General features: G+C 38.8%; 1 protein-coding gene across 1 annotated transcript; it reads right to left on the bottom strand.

The window, feature by feature from the left end:
* Positions 1 to 263: 263 nt before the first annotated feature.
* LOC306769689 (gamma-enolase) lies at positions 264 to 20,129 on the bottom strand (the record flags this gene model as incomplete). Its single annotated transcript, XM_079258379.1, has 12 exons — positions 264 to 333; positions 3,327 to 3,385; positions 4,846 to 4,954; positions 9,164 to 9,365; positions 9,453 to 9,650; positions 10,216 to 10,346; positions 11,101 to 11,192; positions 11,443 to 11,576; positions 14,029 to 14,098; positions 17,298 to 17,356; positions 17,779 to 17,874; positions 20,045 to 20,129. The coding sequence occupies 12 exons, from the start codon at positions 20,127 to 20,129 to the stop codon at positions 264 to 266; spliced, it is 1,305 nt and encodes a 434-aa protein (XP_079114505.1).
* Between the last annotated feature and the right edge of the window lie 224 nt (positions 20,130 to 20,353).

Below are 20,353 nucleotides of genomic sequence, written 5' to 3'. Positions count from 1 at the left end.
GTGTGTGTGTGTGTGTGTGTGTGTGTGTGCATACAGTATCATCACCCTTCCCACCAGTCCAGTGCATATCATATAAATTTATTTTGCTTGGCTCTTTTGCAAGTTTTTTTTTATTATTATTCTTAAGTGTTGTGATCTGTCTTTGTACATGGCTCATTCTTTGTCTGTCATGTCTGTAAGTGTGTGTGTGTGTGTGTGTGTGTGTGTGTGTGTGTGTGTGTATCTGTGTGCATGCTTGTGTGAGGGTCATTCGTTTGTCAGTTTTACAGGGCGCTTGGGTTCCTGAAGTTATGGCCTGCGAAGCGAGCTTGGTCACCCAGCTCCTCTTCAATTCTACGGAGGAGAGAAGAAGAGAGAAAATGAAGTATGTTGACATTAAAATACTTCTTGAAACGATCTGTGATGCAATCCAATGAGGAACACGAATTTGAAGCAGTGCCTAAATCCTGACCTTTATCTTACTGCGTTCGTGTTATTTCCTAAAAGACCTGGCATTTTAGGAATTTGAGGGAGAAATAATCAGGTATTTGGCTGATTTAAAATTTTGGGAGCTTTATTTCTCTAGATATTAATTAAACTGTTAACTACCTGTTTTTTTGTTTTTTTGTTTTTTTTTTTGTCTTTATTTCTAGACATTCGATATTGTCAGAATAATCGGGGTTTCAGAACCTCCATTATTCGTTGTTATGGTCAGTAAAAATACAGAAATTTGTAAAATGAAAGTAAGTTGTGCCTCAGCATCCTCATTAAAAAGTAGCATGTGCATCCAAGTATTATATTTCATCTGATCCAAAGTCTGAAGGTGTGAAAAATAAAGCAAAAAATACAATGTTCATAGTTCAAATAATCCAAGTTTTGAAATAATTATTTAAACTCATTTTAAATTATTAATAACAGACAATCCTCATGATACTGTTTAAGAATATTTTAATACATCCATTCCCACAACATCAATGTCCTATAACCATGTTTCCTCTAAAGTAACCTTTATAATGACAAGTAAGGATGTTTGATGTTGACTTTTTTACTGATGTCCACGATACCAATTTTGTCCAATATTAAATTTCTGATACTGATGTCAACCAATACTGCAGTTTTGGAGCGAGTTGTGCCATAACATTTTGTCATTATTAATATAAAGGAAACATTGCTGACAAGTTTGACATATAATATGTGCATACTGCATAAAAAGGATTAAAAACCGATACCGATAATATCCGATATTGCAATTTAATGCCAACAGTGTCCTTTAATATCAGTAGGTTGATAATATTGGACATCTCTAGTGACAAGAGTAAGAGTTAAAGCCAACACTATTGAAGTTGCTACAGAAGTTAAAAACAAAATAAGAAAGAGCTTATGCTAAGCTAATGTTAAGCTAATGCTATCTATAACTTTGGTTACAAGGCCATGGATATGTCCGATTTTTTCTGACTTTCTTTTTCCTTCATCTACAGCACAAACTAGTCCGCTTTATCCTTGCAAAGTTATAACCAAGTATTTCTTGGGATTATTTCTTTGTTGCAATAATGCTTCTGGGCAACAAATCGTTTGGCTTTGGAAACCCTTTTAAAAGGTTTAACATTTAGAAAAACAATGCGTTGATGGGATGACCAGCAGAGTTAAGCATGTGGTCTGCACCCATGAAAAACTTGCCAGATCTTCTGACAAGATGCAACGTGAAGTGGATAAAACTGCAGTACAGGTGTTCATCACTGCAACAAACTACAAATGGTTTATGACATGCCCCTAGAGTACAAGCAACACTTTATTTTCACTGATGTTTGAGTGTCTGTGTGCAAGCATGAATGCCCTGATTAGGCTTCATCACAGGTTAAAGCCCCTGTAAGTCTCCACCTTCCACCTCTCCTGCATAGGATTAGAGCTCTGAGCTGCTCCCCCCGCCCTAGCCCTTCTTCCCTCCCCGTCACTGACTGGTTCGGACACATGGGGTGACACCAGCGCTGCTGTCGCCTGTCACGCCAATTAGGTCTGGAACATTAAGCACTGAGACAGAATAGGCACTAACAGAGATGTTACTAAGGAGCCGAGGTGGAATTTAACAAACTTATAAAACTAAATATAATCCTTTTATTGCATCCTGAAATTGAAAATGAAACGGCTAACTGGAATTCAGTATTCCTAATGGTAATATTTATGCCTGCTTCGTGTTGCCTGTAAAATGCTTTATTCTTCCACCTTCTGCAAAGCTTGTATTAAGACAGCTGGCAGCATCTAAATGGTAGCACGGACATAAAACCCTGCTGCTGCTAAAGATTTTACTGACTCTGTGCCAGTGTTCACGTTTGGCTCGTTCATTTGAGGGCTGGAAATGGTCCCGACATGAGTCTAAAATCATTTTACTTCTGTTCTGAAGACTTCTTACTGCAGATTTTCTTTCCAAACCAGCCAACAGTTTATAGCTAAAACATATGATGAACAAATCTGGCCACCCTGCTCTTAAGAAAAGTAATATCACCCAAGTTGTTTGTATTGATGGTCAAATATCCGCATACAGCTGACATCATTATGTTAATAGCTTTCCACACTTCAAGCAGTTTATCTGGAAAAACCTATACAGTAGTCAGTGTAGGCCACATTAGCAAAGGTCAAGCACTGGAAATGTGACTTGTATGACTTAAAGATTTGTCACTTTTAACCGCGCTACATCATGATCTCACTTTTCTACACCATTAGCAGGACCATTTAAAACCCTCATGAAGCCATGTAAACTGTTCAGCTATGACGTCAGCTAAGTCTGTCAGGGTTTAGTGATTAGTTCTACAGGGTGGAGATTGGGATCAGGCTATTTTCTCTGGTGTGACAACAGTCGCAAGGCTCTTCACCTCCTTAAAGACTTATGTTTGGTTTCCAGACCAACAAGCTAACAGAAGTTTCTTTTCGTTTTTATGTGTGAAGTCATAAATATTCAGTTGTTATGCAACCCCTTGTAACATTTCTGAACTCTATCACTCTGCAAACTCTAATACCTCTCAGTCATGCCAGCTTTAAAACCCAATCCAACGAGCACAAACTCTCCTCCATCAGAAATCTTTGCATTTTTCAGCTTGTTTTCTCTAAACGCAGGAGCTCTGGTGAGTCTGAGGTTTCATATACGCACAATATAAGCACAAATAAAAAACTATCTTTTTAAGTAAAATGGAATTTATTTTACCAAGTTGTTCTCACTCAAATTGTGTTCTAACACCAATACAGTCAATGTGGATTTGATTTTGTTGTTGCTCTTTCAATGATGTATACAGGAACTGTGTTTGGTGATATTTTAATATGAAAGAAGGTTCTTTTTTTTGTTGCATTGCACTGACCTCATGAGCTGGTTGTACTTGGCCAGCCGTTCGGATCTGCATGGGGCGCCAGTCTTAATCTGCAATAAAGAGTCAGAGTAAGTCAGTAACGTGCAGACAGCACAGAGGAAAATTGCAGACTAGAGGCTTTATGATGGTTTTTACTGATGCTGTTTTTTAAAAAAAGAAAAAAGGTTCCAGAGTTATGCAAGTGGGAGTTGGGGTTTGATGCAAGTTGTAGTTTATGCAATTCTTCCAAGTTCAATGACTGTGGTTTTACCTGCAGGAAATAAAAGCAAAATTACCTGCAGGAAGTAAAAGGAATTTAGAAATTGAATGGTAGTTATCCTTTAACTGCATTGGACTCTTCCTCCTTTCATTGTAGACATTCAAATCAACTATCCAGGAATGACCATTAGCAAAGTCTGAGGACCATAGCAATGCTCTCAGGACCCTCCTTTAACATTAATTTTAGGCCCTTTTTGAGTGGTATTTAGATGCAAGATTGACATTCTCACAACATGTGAATCATCAGTCTTATTTTTGATTATTTAAACTTCTTCAAAGTGGCTGCTGTAAATAAAAAAATGAGGTTTTTAATGCTGCGGTCCTGAAGTAACAACCTCCAGTACTGTAGATGACCCCTACTCATCATCAACATTCTTCCTCACTACTGAGGAACTTGGATTCATCTTAAATTCTGAAAAAACTTCGTTTTGTTCTTCACAGAGTGAATGCTGTACATTCCAGCACTTTCTGACTTGCTTTTTTGCCGTATTACCCACTTTTGCTTGATAAAGAGGACCTCCATTGATGTTGAGAGCTCATTTAGGTCAATTTACCGTTTCATATGATAATAAGACAATTACTTTTATTTTATCTTTTTATGTATTAAAAAAGCTTAACAATTGAAGCCACATAATATAATAGGCTGATACAGTCTCAGGTGTGTTTCTACCACCTCTGGTGCTGAAAACATCAGAAAATGCAGGTCCAAGTTCTGCATGTCAGACAAAATAATATTCAAACTCCGGAAATCTAATCAAACATTTTGGGATTTATTTGGAAACTAAAATAGCTGATCATTCTCCTGGAAGGAGCTTGTAGAATACATGTTTATTTATACTTTTTGAAACACAAATAAACAACATAAAGTTGTAGTAGTAACAGTGTCCTTATCAGGGAACAGCTTAAAGTTTATTATTGCCTCAGATGTTGACTCCATTTGGGTTCCTTTAGTTTTTTACTATGCCTTTACATTAATTTAAGTATTTTCAAGTAAAATGAACTTGGCAATTTTTTAGCTACAAAGGTTATTTTAAAAAAAATTATTCATACTAAATTGTGACATTTTTAAATTGGGATACAAAAACAAGGGCTTAATAGGATATTCAGTGCAACACAGGTTAGAAGTCCCACTGCTTACAGGACAAATGGTTCTTTCACATTTTTATTTATGCATCCGTTCAGTTTTGAGTTACTGTAAGTTTATTATGAGAGTAGGTGTTGGTGTTATGTGAACATGTGTGTGTTTGTGTACCTGTCCAGTGCAGAGTCCAACCACCAGGTCAGCGATGAAGGTGTCCTCTGTCTCTCCTGAGCGATGGCTGACCATCACACCCCAACCATTCGCCTGAGCCAGCTTACACCTGAGATTCAGAGTCAAAGTTCACAGCAATAAATACCTAAAAGCTTTATTTGACAAGGTCACAGCTGACATCCTAAACTGCCATTTACATGACAGAATATATTTTGCAAGTATCATTCACTATTCATAATATTATTGATGGAATCAGCATTCAAACATTTGCTCATTGTTTTCGAAGAATACAATAGTTTTATTCCAAGAAATGAGGAAAAATTCAAATATGGCATCATTGTCTGTTCAGACAATACAACCAGAACTTTCTTATATATTTCAGTCTGTAAGTGTTTTACTTAGAAACAAAATGGCAACCTGAAAGAGAAAAGGATGCCATTCCCACCCCAAGCTTAATTTTCCAGTTGATTGCAAAGGTTGGTCAACCAAAAGCAAGAAATTAGCTGAAATGCAGGCATACAGAATTTAAGATCTAAACATTGTTATGGATCACAATAAAGCTTTTTTTTTCCTTTAACTGCTAATGATGTATTGGAAATCAATTCTTACAACTGGTTTTTATTGGCTTGATAAATTGTAAATCCAAATAAAGCTTACAGGACATTTAATAAGTGATTTTTTTGACCAGTTAAGGAGGTAACATGACTGGAACTAATGGAAACCTATTAAAGAGCTCACAGTGCAAGTGAAAGAGACCCTACTTGCAACTCAGAAACTAAAGAAATGCATCAGTAACATACTTGGAACAGCAGTATGACCTTTGTTCAGGAAAAGTTAGCACTGCCTTGATGTTCACAAAGGACACAAGCAGTGACTGATCATAACATCCTGTCCATGGGAAACTAAAACTCCCCCTCAGAACATCCAGCCTAGTAAAAAACACTCCAGCCCATCAGTATATATACACACAACATTCACTGCAAGCTGCAAACTATCCATACATGTCCAGAATATGTAAAATATAAAAGTTAAATAATCAGTAAAGCACATGACTGTGTGCGAGCATGTCTGGAAGGGGCATCCAAAGTCAGGCTGGGATGTTTCCTGCTGCAGCAGATTAATGGCTCCACATGCTTCAGCAGAAATTTACATCAACCTGATGAGGAGTAGCATTTAGTTTGAATCAGGTGTGTTGGAGCAGAGTAGCATCTAAAACCTGCAGGACTGCTGCCCTCAAGGACCAGAGCTGGATGCACTTGATGGCTTCAATGGAGAGTTTACTGATTATGTGATGGTTGGACAGAAGCTGGGATGAAATCTGTAGTGTACAGCGACGTACTGTCTGTTCAGTTTCACCCAAAAACATCACAGGTGGACATGATTTTTCAGAAAAAATGGATTACAAGAACCTAAAAAGGAATTATTTTCTCGAGATTTTAAATATAGACAGAATAAGCTATATACAATATATTCAATCCTGGCGATAAATTTCTCCTATTGATGATAAAACTGTAATATAGATGGTTTATTTGAGGATATTCTTCAAGGCAATTCCCCTAAATTAAAGCTAAGAGTCTCCACCATAAGACCTTAATTGTTTTTTATATGTGCATGTAGGTAAATTACAAACAATTGAATCACAGTTCAAATATTTCTAGGCCTGAATTCAGATGTTCAGAGTCACAGGAACACGAATTCACATTCTCTCTCCCCTTCATGACAACAGTGTTGTATATATCACCCTCTTTATTGGACAAGTACATTAATCTGATTATGATTCATTTGTATCCGCAGGTCATTTGACAACTTTACAACATGAAAATTAAGATGTGCACTAATGCTTCGGGGTTCTTATGATTCCTGCTCAGCCAGCTGGGCTACTAAATAAATCACATTAATGATGCAAGGAGATTTTCGTGAGATGAATGCAATACATCACCGATAGTGTCATCAGCTCTGTTTCTATCATTTGATTTTTCTCACGCCTTCCCCTCTCCAGCTGCTGAAATGCAGCTATACACACCCATGACTGATAGCTTCATAACCCCGAGTGGCACTTTGTTAAAGCTCCAGATTGATGACACATTCAATCAGACATGGTTTGCGTTCTATCTCCAGAGAGATATCAACAAAAATAAGAAACAAATACACAACAATCAGACCACCTGCATCATATAATGTAACTAAAAGCAAATCTTAACACTTAAAACCTCCCGTAACTTGCTGTTCATAGCGTATCTTCTGTTATTTTCACCTTGTCTGTGGTACGAGGTCAACATGGCTGACAGGGAATGACCCATGTGACTGACAACATGGTGACTGCCTCTGTGTGTGCTGGCATTTCTGCTTGCGTAGCTGATAACAGAACAAGATGGAGAACTGTGTTTGGCAAGCTCCAAGACCCAAGGTCAAAGGCCCCCATCAGGTGGCTGGATGTGCTCAGAGAGAAGACTGCACCCACACTGTAGGTTCCCTGGCACCAGGAATTTGCTTAATGTCCATGCTTGTTATGTACTTTACACTCAGTTGTCAAGTTATTAGGTAGATTTTGAGGGTTTGTATAGATTTTGTATGTATATCTATCTTAAGTCTTTGTGTCATAGATTCAACAAGGTGTTGGAAACATTCCTCAGGGATCGTCTTCCATTTGAACATGATAGCATCACACAGTTGCTCTAAGTCTGTTGGCTTCACACCTATGATGAGAATTTCTCATTCCACCACATCCCAAAAGAGCTTGTTGGATTTCTGGTGACTGTGGAGGCCATTGGAGTACAGTGAGCTCATTGTCATGGTCAAGAAAGCATTTAGAGATTATTTGAGCTTTGTGACATGGTGCATTATCCTGCTGGAAGGATCCATCAGACAATGGTACAATATCATTACACCACTGCCACCGGCCTGAAACGTACATACAGGATTGAGCCATGCCTTCATGTTGTTAACACTAGATTCTGACCATACTAAGTGATGGTTGCAGCTGGCATTGAGTCTCATCAGCTCAGGCACTGTTTTCCAATCCTCTCCAGTTTTTATATGTTATAGCCTCGCTTTCCTGTTCTTAGCTGCTAAGAATGGCACTCGATGTGGTCTTCTGCTGCCATATCCCATCTGCTTTAAAGTGGAACTATTATGTGCATTTCAGGCTAATTTATTTTTATTTTTGAGACCAGAAGGGCTGGGATTGATCGAGTTATTGTCACAAATTGCTTTATTTACTTCAGACCGACCCTCTCCATAGGCTGTCAGATCAGCCTGTGGGCAAAACGAGTGAATTGAGACTCTTCCGCATTAAGCCCCGCCTCCCGCCACTGCACTACATCGGGAGCGCGCACCACACCTGCTTTCGCCGTTTTTGTAACATCTCATAAACAGAAGGATTAGGCTCATATGAACTCAATAAAAAAAACTAAATACAATGTCAACACATAGCATACAGCCCTACATGTTGGAACCTGAATCAGACCCTGAAAACGAAGTGGAAAACAGCAACCCACAGCAACGAATGCAGCAGGATGTCTCTCTTTGGTAAACTCACCAGCCATCGTTGGAAATAACTTTATCCAACATTTTCCATCCACCTGACGTATTTGTACACACCCTTGTTAACCAGTAGAAGGTAACCAATCACTGAACCTTATACCCCGGGACGTCACAAGGATTTCCAAGTAGAAAAAAACTCTCTAAAACGACACGTTTTTCATCGCCATGGAAACTGAACGGAGAGAGTGCTGGTACTCAAACTCAAACTCAAACATGCGTTTAGGTGATAAAAAAAACTATGCCGTTCACATGTCTGATGAGGATTCAACACTGTAACACTGTAGAAAGCTCAGAAAACTTGAAATACCATAATAGCACCGCTTTAAGTGCTACACATTCAGAGATGGTATTCTGCCTACTGTGGTTGGAACAAGTGATTTTATGAGCTCCTGTTGTCCTACTATCATCTCCACCCAATCTGTCCTTTCTCCTCTGACATCAGTCTGGCAAGATGGTTCAGAAACTGCTGCCCACTGGATTTTCTTTTTCTCTTTTCCAGACTGTTTTCTCTTAACCCGTTTGTAAAGCCTAAATGTTTGCTGTAAAGCTAAATAAAAACAAGACTTTTTCTTTTTACTGTACTGTTTCTCTTCAGACACTGTTCGAATCCAAAGAGATTGTTTGGTTAAAAACTTTTAAAAGTGGAAAATGGTGCCTAAATTAATGTAACAATGACTTGTGCATTCATTGTTGAAGGAAATACTGTGCCTTGGTAACAATCAAACACACACATTTCATGTAAATGTAAATAAAGAAAAAAATCTCATGGACATACGCCTGGATGGCCTCAGTCACAGTTCCAATCTGATTGACTTTGAGCAGTAAGCAGTTGCAGGCTCGCTCCTCGGCAGCTTTCTCTATCCTCTTTGGGTTGGTCACCGTCAGGTCGTCTCCGACAACCTGGATCCCGACCTGCTCCGTCAGACGGGACCAAGCCTCCCAGTCATCCTGATCAAAGGGGTCCTCAATGGATACCACTGGTCAGGAAAGTGGAAAGATAATAGATTTTAAAGAAGTATTATCATCTTATTTATCTACCAACAAACAGAGCAACGATGTTAAACCTGGGTAGTTGTTGACAAAGCCCTGGTAGATGTCGGCCAGCTCTTCTGCAGTGATGTGGCGCTGTGGATCTGGCGGGGATTTGAAATCCAGATCATATTTGCCTTCACGGTAAAACTCTGAGGCGGCCACATCCATCCCAACCACCACTTTGTCCGTGAATCCTGCCTTTTCTATGGCTGTCTGCAGCAGATCCAGGGCTGAAGAGTGGAGGGAGCATTAGAGGAAGAGGAAATTATGGTGGGAAGAAAAAAAGGACACCTGGAACTTGAGGACTCTGCTGTTTAACCTACGCTTTGGAGACTGTAGAGCTCTAAACTATGTGCAGAAAGCTGAAAATCTTACTGCTTCTTAAAGAGATGAGTTCATTGTTTGAACTAAGATTTTTTTTTTTTCCATTCAAGCAATGTCATTTAAATTTTTTTATATAAAGATCAGCCTTAAAAATTAAAATTTACTTCAATCTCACCCTGTGATGGACTGGCGACCCATCATGGGTGTACCCTGCCTCTCGCCCAATGATTGCTTCCCACAACCATGAATTGAACTAAGCTGTTAAGAAAATAGATGGGTGGAACTTCAGTCTCTAAAATCAGAGCTTGTTTTCCAAGGCGGTTTTGCTCTTCTTCCTTGTCAACACCCTATCTTGCCTAGCCGATGTTTGTTTTCCACAAGCTGACAACACTGCAGCACAGCAAGGTTAAACAAATTCCACCAATACTGAAAGTCAGGTGAGTAGAAAACAGTTTACATGCTGTTCCTTACCCTCACTGTTCTCCAGGATGTTGGGAGCAAATCCTCCTTCATCTCCCACATTGATGGCATCCTGGCCATATTTCTCATGAATCACCCCCTTCAGTGTGTGGTAGAGCTCAGATCCTATCCTCAATGCCTCCCTGAAAGAAGAAGGGAAGGAAAGAGGGTAAAAGAGTGGTAGGAGAAAGCACCTTGGCTTTGAAAAGGTCTGGGGGAATAAGATAAAAAGGTAATAAACAGTAACCAAGGAGGTAAATGTACCTGATAACAGGAAAAAAACCCACTATTTTCATGCAGTTCCAAACAAGCTGGTACACGGTGAAATTAAAATAAAAGCCAAAAATATGGTTTGCAAATCTCACCATCGGGCCTATTTTCCCTGAAAAACACCTTCATACAAGAACCAAAAAGCTGTGGAAGCACCGCATTGTCCCCGTGAAACCATGCTTGGTTTCATGCTTTCATCAGCTAGCTTCCCACCATATGATGCATTCTGGCCCGTTCTTTTACTTTGATAAAAACCAAAGTCAAGGTAATTATCAACATACAGCTCTATTTATTTAGTCTTATAACCTAGCTATTGTCAGTTGACCTAAGTAGTTGGTCAAACGCTCCTATGGTTGTTTTTGATTTGTACCAGTGTGCCCAAGCTCTGACTTTTCGATGCTGCCATCAAGTTCAAAATGAGTTCATATTTTTAGTTTTTCGACATCTGATTGTTTGTTGATGCTGCATTGGAAATAAAATATGAATTTATGTGATTTGCATTCTTATTTTATTACCATTTTACAAAGTGTCCATGCTGTTTTTGGAATTAGGATTGTAATTTTTTAAAAAGCACAATTATCTCAGTTTGCATTTGTTGATGACAAGCTTGGAAAAAGGAATTCTTACTTGAAAGACTCTGCCCCGACAGGCAGAACCATGAACTCCTGCATAGCCAGTTTGTTTCCTGCATGAGATCCTCCATTTATCACATTAAAGGCCTGAAGAGGAGAGATAAGAAGAACGTGAAACTGAAGAGAAAATTATGACAGCACATCACAATTCCAACAATTATTGTTCTCTGTTATCTCCAAAATTATTATTCTTTGTTGTTTTCTTTATTAAAAGAGTCTAAATATTCTTTCAGTCTTTTGTTTAAAATCTAATAAAAGTCGTCTATGTACAAATACTTTTATTTAGTGAATAAAGAAATTCTGTTTGTATTATGTGATGTTATCTGGTTAGTCTTACAGGAACCGGCAGCACCAGCTCTGTGTTTCCAGCCAGGTCAGCTATGTGACGGTACAGTGGGACTTCTGACTCTGCTGCACCCGCCTTACAGATGGCTAGAGACACTCCCAGGATGGCGTTGGCTCCAAACTGAGCTATATGACAGGTCAGAGGTCAGTTAATGATGGAAGCTAGTTTACGCTTAAAGAAAAGAAAGATTAAAAATGCATTTTCTTCATTTATAGCAGGGAAGGTAATATCTGGTCCCTGAGAGACTCTGTCCTAAAAGTTTTAGTAGTTTCCCTGCTCCAACACACCTGATTTCTAATCACATAGAAGTTCTGCACCATGAAACATTAAGTGAGGTGTGTTGAAGCTGGGAAACATGTAAATCCTGAAGGACAGTGGTGTCACACCCCTGACGTAGAAAGCTTAAACATTTTCTTTCTCAACTTTCTCCCTGATTATTTTTTATTCCTTATTCTTTATTCTAAACTAAAAAGAAATTAAACAAATTAAATATGTGTGACAGTAATAAAAGCAAAACCAGATTTCAAAGAAAATAAAAAAAGTTTTGGAAGAAGTTGAGCACTTATCGAATCCAAAACCATTTTATCAGTAACATCTTCAATAATTACACTTTCACAGCATCTCTGAATAATATTACACATTATGTCCTATTACTACATCACTTACACAATACACAGTTGTACTACATATAATACATCATAATTTGCAATAATATTATTTTCAACAGATATCATTATTAGCTTAATATCCCTTATTAATCTCATCTTTTATCTTTCTTTTCAGTTTTTCTATTGGTTGACATGTTTTTATATCCGACAGCTATTCCGGAGTTGAGCTCCTCTTGTGGAACAAAGTGAAGCGATTGACATAGTTTCTAACTTAAATACTGTAAATAGGGATTTTGTCATATGGAGATGGTCAGTGTTTAAAAGTAATCTGGGCTTTATTACAGTAAAGAAGAAACCTTATAATGTTTTCAGATGAACTATCGCTGACAATATTTTCAGTGTGAGGGGTGGTTCAGCGAAAATTTACAACAAAACTGCTTTTATTTGAATAAATGCTGTTTTATTGTAAATTCAGTTGGATTGAGAGACAGTGCGTGTGAGTACAGAGATTGGAGGAGAAATAAAGTGATAAAAAGGCCGAAAGGTGTGGAATGGGACACAGTAATGTTGTTAATATGCTAACCAATGTATGACATTATCAAGAACTTTTTTTTTTTTTTTTTTTTTTTACCAGATTTCATTCACTCATCCCTTTATTCATTAATGTTCATCCTCTTGTACAAAGTTATTAAGGCAACATGTCCAGAGACTCAAACATCCCTCTCCCCAGTGACATTCTCCATTACAGGGATCACTGTCTCTGGACGTTTAGGGTGCTCTGCATGTTTTAGATTTTTCACAACTGCAACACACCTGATTAAAATGAACGGTTGATGCTTCTGCAGAACTTGAAAACAAGCAGAAAATCATTTCATTTGAAACAGGTATGTTAGAGCAGGGAAGCATCTAAAATCCTCCCAAGAGGTCTGGAACTGTTGATCCCTGCTCAAGAAGCTCCTGAGAGATCCTGAGGAGTACCTCATCCAGAACAGACATGCAGTCTATCCAGCATGCTCTGGGTCTGCTTTGCAGTTGGATTTGCTCAAAAAACAAGCTGGAGGCATCCTGATCGGATTCCTGAATGATCTCAGCTGACTCATTCCCAGCGCAGGACCATCAGCTGTACTCTATCATCCTCCCCAGGTGCACAAGTGTTAAAGCTGTTCACTATGACTAACCTAGCCACCTCTGAACACAGCTCAGCTGCTTGCATCTGAAATCCCATTCTTCTGATCACAACCCAAACCTTGTGGACATAGGTGGGGGGTGAAACAAGGAGAGGGGCAGTAAATTCCAATGCTACACCTTTGAGTTCAGCTTCCTTTTATAATAATGGATCGATGTGACACTTTCACTGCTGCTTGCAAACCCTCCATATGTCTGTGCATGTCCTTTTCTGCAGATCCCAACCCTTCTGTTTAAGTTAAAAACTCTTTCTAGTTCCTAATTTACATTACAGTCAAAATAACCTTGTGCAGCAATCATTTTAAAGGTTTATTGACATGGAAAAAATAAATAAATTGATAACTATTTGTTTCCATATATAGTATAAAATCACATTTTTATTGTAAACAGATTAAGCTGTAGTTTACTCTGCCAGCTCTTCTTTTCTGGCCGATTATTAACTAATCATCACAAGAGCATCACTTTCACGGTTGTTTACCCTCTTGCCTGAATTAATTAGTCTACGTGTTAGTAGATTAAAATAAATTAACAAGCTTTTATTTACTTAAGATGTGAGTTTGTATTGGTTGTGCCAAAGCCTATTAGAGCAGCAGTCTATTTAATCTGTCTTGTTGCGTCTGCATTTATTGCTCTGTAATGCACTCGGTGACAAACGAGCCTTTGGAAAAATCCTTTTTCAAAATATGCACGAGCTGCTGGACCAGGAAGATTTCCAGCTGGCTGGTAAACTCTGATGATGCATTGTTAGTCATCTCCAACATGCTCCTGCTGTGCCTCAACTTACATTTGTTTTCTGTGCCATCCATCTCAATCATCAAGTTGTCCAACTGCTCCTGCTCCACAACACTAATGCCCTGCAGACACAAAAAGCAAATGACAAAAAGTCATGACAGTCATTGATTTTTTTTTCTTTATAAAAACACAAGTTATAGTGAGTGGAGAAAATATATGATAACATTTTCCATTTATAACAACACAGTTTTACACTAAATAGGCCACTTCCCCTCTGGGAGCTTGTTAGCTGTATTTACTTGATGAAAATCAGGATTCAGGTATAAGTATCATAGTACAGAGGGTAGAAATGATGTCTTGCATCTCTTGCAGTTATTTTTAAATAAGGACAAACATAAGAAGTGCTTACACCAATCACATGTAAATTGAGCAATAACTAATGTTACTCTGAATTGATTCGTGGTCTTCAATATCATCAGTTCATCTAACAGTTGTAATCACTTGTAATTGATCCCATAAATATGACCAGTCTGTGGCCTTCTCCACATTGTCTCAGTAAAATTTTATGACCATTATGTTTAATGGGAAAATCCACTTTTATTGGTATGAGGACCAGTAGCAGCGTATTGCAGCTGCATGAATCTTCAGTGAAATTCTCATTTTAGACTCCCTCTTTGGAAGCCTTCAGCGACCAACATAACACATCTTTTTCAACAATAACAAAGTTTTTTTTTTTAAGTTGAAACATAACAATTTATTTATATAGCACTTTTCTAAACAAGTGTGAAAAAATAAAGTGTCACAAATCAACTGATTAAATCTAGTAACTCAACTTAAGAAGAGTACAGGAGTAGGAAAATAATCAAATCCATAAACAAAGTCAGAAGTGTCGCATAAAGCCAGAAGAGGCTCCCAGATGAAAAAATGTTTCAGAGGTGACACGGACCATGTAAATCTGGTCTCCTTGGGCATCTCATTTCAGAGTTTAGGAGCTTTGACTGCAAATGTTCTCTTACCTCTGATCTTAAAATGATTCTCTGAAACAAGTCAAAGTCCTCTGACAGAGGATGACAGACTGCACAGGCTTTTATGGTTCTACAAAGTGTAGCAACCTTGCAAGGCCGAGTTAACCCCTGAATCAGATAAGAACTCAGGAAGTTCTTATCTGAGGAGGTCCATCCACACATCTCCAAAACAGAGCTCAATGAAAGCCCTAAAAATCAGATCCATCTTAATCCGGGTAGACAGACCTCCACTTTAAACCAGGAACCCTGCTGGTTTTATCTTGTTTCTGGTAGGAAATGTCTACACAGACAGACTGTGGCACCCTTTTGAAGTTGGACCCTGGTAAGAGCCTGTTGTCCATCACCCCAGGAGGTCCCTTTGTATCCACAGCACACAAGGACCAAATTCCAGAGCAGAACCTTTAAGCTCTGAAATCTAAACTGTATAAAATACTGGATGTATCCTCAGCACACCTGGATAAAGGGACTCTTCTTCCTTTCTAAATTAATCCAAGACTTTTTCAGATGTGAAATCCACAGAAGTTAGCAAGTTAGTTAATTTCTGTGATTCCTTGGATGGAGCAATGGCACTACCTAGCAGACACCCTCGAACAGGTTAAGATAGGCATTTCAGGCAGATTAAATACACCGTGATTAACATTATATGCTGTTGTTATTAACGACTCTGACTCAAAGTAAGAACTTGTTGTGTGTAAATGATTTCTTGACCCACCAGGTCCATGGAAAGTGAAAATCATCGTTGAAGTGTATTGAAATGTCTTGATGAAATGTCTTGTACCTGTTAACAAACCTTTTCCCCTTTTGACAGCAGCAAAACTGTTTTAAGGTTCATGTTTACAAGGATCATTCATACTTCTTCTCATCTATAAATAGATTTTATAGACATGTTTTGAGGTTGGAAAAATGTTAAGTTTAATTCCCCAAGAACTTAGTATTTTGACCAAACCTTCAGACCCCATGTCCTGACCCCTGCGCTCTGATTGGATAATCTAAAGTACAGAAATGACCGGGTTGAAGGTCAAAACTTGTCTTGATACGTCGTTTCATGATGTGTTTCGTGCTGTGTCTTTAGTTCTAGTTTCCTTTTTATTTCGTAGTAATTCCCTGTTCAGTTCCGTTGCCTTGTTTTCTGTGCTGCCTTTGTTCCTGTTCATAGTTTTCACCTGGTCTCATTAGTTCATCCATATCACCTGTGTCTTGTTTTGTTCCCCAGTATTTATTGTCCTTGGTTTCAGTTCTGTTTGCTAGTTCATTGTGTTTGCTCGTACTTGTGTTGGTGTTTGCTTCCCTTCAGTTCAGTTTGGAGTTGTATCATTAAAACTTCTTCTTCCTGCATTCGTGGCCCCTGTTCCTGTTCCTGCATTTGGCTCCTCACCTCCACTACGCCACAGTGACAAAACTAGATGACCATCATCTTCAGACTTTCCTCAGCACTTCATTTACAACAAGCCTGGACAGCTTTTCCACTATTAATGATGACCAGGTTAGCAAGACTTCTTTAGCAAAGCTGAGATTGAGTTGTTGTAGCCGAACAACAAGAAGCAACTAATTTGGTGAGCTGTTTTGCGTTAGTTTGGCCACTAGATCGACTATGTTGGGAAGTCCTTTGTTTAGTTTACTTGTATTAACTTCTTCTGATTTCTGTGTTTGAGAAGCCTTATCTAAACATTACCAGCGTTACAAAAATAAGCAGGACCAATGTGTTTGTCTGATTCACTGTAATGTGATGTTCAGGATCTCAGAGCCAAGTGCCTGGTTTTCACATCCCAACAGATCACCAAGCTTTCTCCAGAAAACATCTAGAACAGAAGGAAATTACCCATGTTGCTTTGGTCTGATATCTGAAAACCTCATTTAGTTTTTCACTCGCTCACAAGCTGGCATCATCCTCACAATGTGTCCACTGACTTTTGTGCACTGTCTCTGATAACTGCGTTTATCTCAGTGTCTGGATGAGCTCATTCAGATGTGCTTTAGATCAACGGGTTGAATGTTTGTGTACTTGCACCACCTGCACCTGCTTGTTTTGGTCCAACTTCAAATTAATATTTTCTGTCTCAATACGCTGATATTATATGATGATGCTATGTAACGACAGACAAACACACTAAACGTCATTCCTGATCAGTGTCACAACAGCTTCTTTCCAACCCAGAATACTACTTGTAAAAATAATATTATTACAAGTTCTAACAGGAATATACATGTCACAACTCATTGCCACAACCTGATCAGCTCTATCTGGATAAGATTAAAGTACGATCATTAACATGCATGTGAATGATTTGTGACTTACAGAAGCTATGAGGGCTGGACCCAGGGTGTCATTGATGTGCCCAACTGCCTTCAAAACACCTGAAAGAAAGGTTAAAAAAAAAAAAAAAAAAAAAAAAGAGTTGGAAAGTTTACAAAACACAGCGAACTTATGCAGCCACTGTTTCCAGCTAATAAACATAAAACTCTGAAGTGACTTAACCATTTTATCTATTAGCTCTGCTGCTGACTTTGTCTAAGTCTTCCATTTAAAGTAATTCAACTAAGCTTTAAGTTCTTATATTAAATGCCATTTTGTTTTAATATAGCTTTATTTCAAACAAGTAGTTTAAATTGTGAATAATATATAACAGCAAAACTACAGAGGTTACAGAATTTAAAGGTTCCAACGTGAAGGGAACGAGAAAGAGGGGAAAAGAGAAAAATGTTATCTAAATGTTTGAAAATGGATAAGAAGAAGTATAAAACGTATTATTAATGGATGCCCAGCTGACTCTTCATACCTTTGCCTTTGAAGCGACTCTTGTCACCATCTCGGAGCTCCAGAGCCTCGTAGATTCCCGTGGAAGCTCCACTGGGTACCGCAGCCCTAAACAGCCCTAAGAGACAGAACAAGAATGTAATGCTAACACAAAAATGCTTCATCATGTTGACTGTTTTATATGAATACTATCTAGGATTTCCCATCGCCTGATTCCAATTTCCTTTTGGAATATTTTTTGTCTTATTTTAGCTTGATTATAATGGCACGCTTAAACGTTCATTCAACCTACTAGGTATATCTACTTAACTAGCAACCTAGCTCTCTACCTAGCTATCTACATAGCTACCTATTTAGCTACCTACCTACCTAGCTACCTACATACCTAGCTAACTAACTACCTACCTACCTTCCTACCTATCTAGCTACCTACCTACTTAGCTACCTACCCACCTACCTACCTAATTACCAACCTACCTACCTAGTTACCTACCTACCTACATACTTAGCTACCTACCTACCTACCTAGTTACCCACCTACCTACCTAATTACCCACCTACCAACCTACATAGCTACCTACCACCTTCCTACCTAATTGCCAACCTATTTACCTAGTTACCTACCTACTTACCTATCTATCTACCTACCTACCTACCTACCTAGTTACCTACCTACCTACATAGTTACCAGCTTACCTACCTTCCTAGTTACCTACCTACCTATTTACCAACTTACCTACCTAGTTACCCACCTACCTACCTACTTAGTTACCAACTTACCTACCTAGTTACCCACATACCTATCTACCTACCTAACTACATACTTAGCTACCTACCCACCTACCTACGTACCTAATTACCAACCTACCTACCTACTTAGCTACCTACCCACCTACCTACCTAGTTACCCACCTACCTACCTACCTACCTAGTTACCAACTTACCTACCTAGTTACCCACCTACCTACCTACCTACCTACCTACCTACCTACCTACCAACCTACCTACCTAGTTATCTAGCTAGCTATCTACCCACCTAAGTTCTTTCTTTTTCCTTCCAAACTGATTCAATTCTTCATGACATAGATTTAGAAATATATTGGACATATTCCTCAGAAATTTTGCTCCATATTGACCATATGGCATAGCATATTTGAAGAGAACCAGCTGTTCCTCCACATCCCAAAGGTCCTCTGTTGGACTGAGAGCCCTGGTGACTGTGGAGGTCATTGGAGTAAAGGGAACTTGTTGTCAAGTTTAGAAACTAATTGGAGACAATATTAACTTATTGACTTCCTGGTGGAAGTAGCCATATGAAGATGGTACACCGGGTCATAAAGGGACGGACATGGTCAGCAGCAACACTCAGGCTGTGCCGTTTGAACCAAAATGAGCTGGTAGGCACCTAAAGTTTGCGAAGATAATATCCCCCATGCCATTACATCTACTGTGACCACTATGAACAAAGTAGGTGGCCTCCATGCTTTCATGTTGTTTCCACTGGATTTGTGCCCTGATAACTGAAGGTTGCAGCTGAAACTGAGACTCATTAGATCAGGCACCATTTTCCAGTCATCTCCAGTTTCGGTGTGAATTGTAGCCTCAGTTTCCTGTTATTAGCTGACAGGAGTGGCATCCAGTGTGGTCCTCTCCCCCGCTAGCTCAACTGCTTCACGGCTGAAGGTTTTGTGTGTTCAGAGATACTATTTTGCATACTTTGATTGGAACCAGTGGTTATATGACATCCCATTCCCTTTCAATCAACTCCAAGCAGTCTGTCCAATCTCCTCTGATCTCAGACATTAACAAGGAATTTCATCCATGTGACTACTGCTCACTGGTTATTTTCTCTTTTCCAGCTCATTCTCTGTAAACCTTAGAGATGATTGTGTGTGAAAATCCCAGTAAACCAGCTGTTTCTGAAATGGACCAACAATAATGCCTCATTCAAAGCCACTTAAATCCACTTTCTGTTTTATTCTGGTTGTCAGTTTTAAATTAAAAAACTTGTCTTGACCATATCTACATGATGCGTTGCCATCATGTGACTGAGTGCCTATTTGTGTTACTTGGCAACTAATGTATCCACCTAATAGTGTCCAATGTGCGTATTTTATACTATTGAGAAAAAATGTTTAAGTTCTGCTCTTCTTTGAGCTGGTTGATTGGAAAAAATGAAGGAAGGGAGAAATGTTGGTTTGGGGTTGGGATATTTCTGACATCATAAGCAAGCCCTTGTGGTGAATATCATGCTATCACCCTCAACACATAGGCTCACTGGCAGTCACCTTTTTCTGTGCGAAGGTCCACTTCCACAGTGGGGTTTCCCCGGGAGTCCAAGATCTCCCTGGCAACGATGCTGACGATCGACATCCTAAGAGGCACAGAGAAGAAGAGCCTATGACTGACCTTGAAATCAATGTTTTAAACTGTAATAGTAGAAGACAAGTCATTCACTGAACGTAACTACAAGTGACAATGATCAACAGTTACAATATTTAAGCATCACTTTAATTAAATCATGTTCAGTAATTATATAATGTAAAGTTAGATGGAGTAGAAAATAAGAGAGAAAAAAATTCAGACCATCACCACCT

This window comes from Telmatherina bonti, assembly GCF_933228915.1.
Source record: "Telmatherina bonti genome assembly, chromosome: 19".
NCBI lineage: Eukaryota > Metazoa > Chordata > Actinopteri > Atheriniformes > Telmatherinidae > Telmatherina > Telmatherina bonti.
Note: the sequence above shows the minus strand (reverse complement) of the source record. Positions and strands in the feature narration are given on the sequence as shown.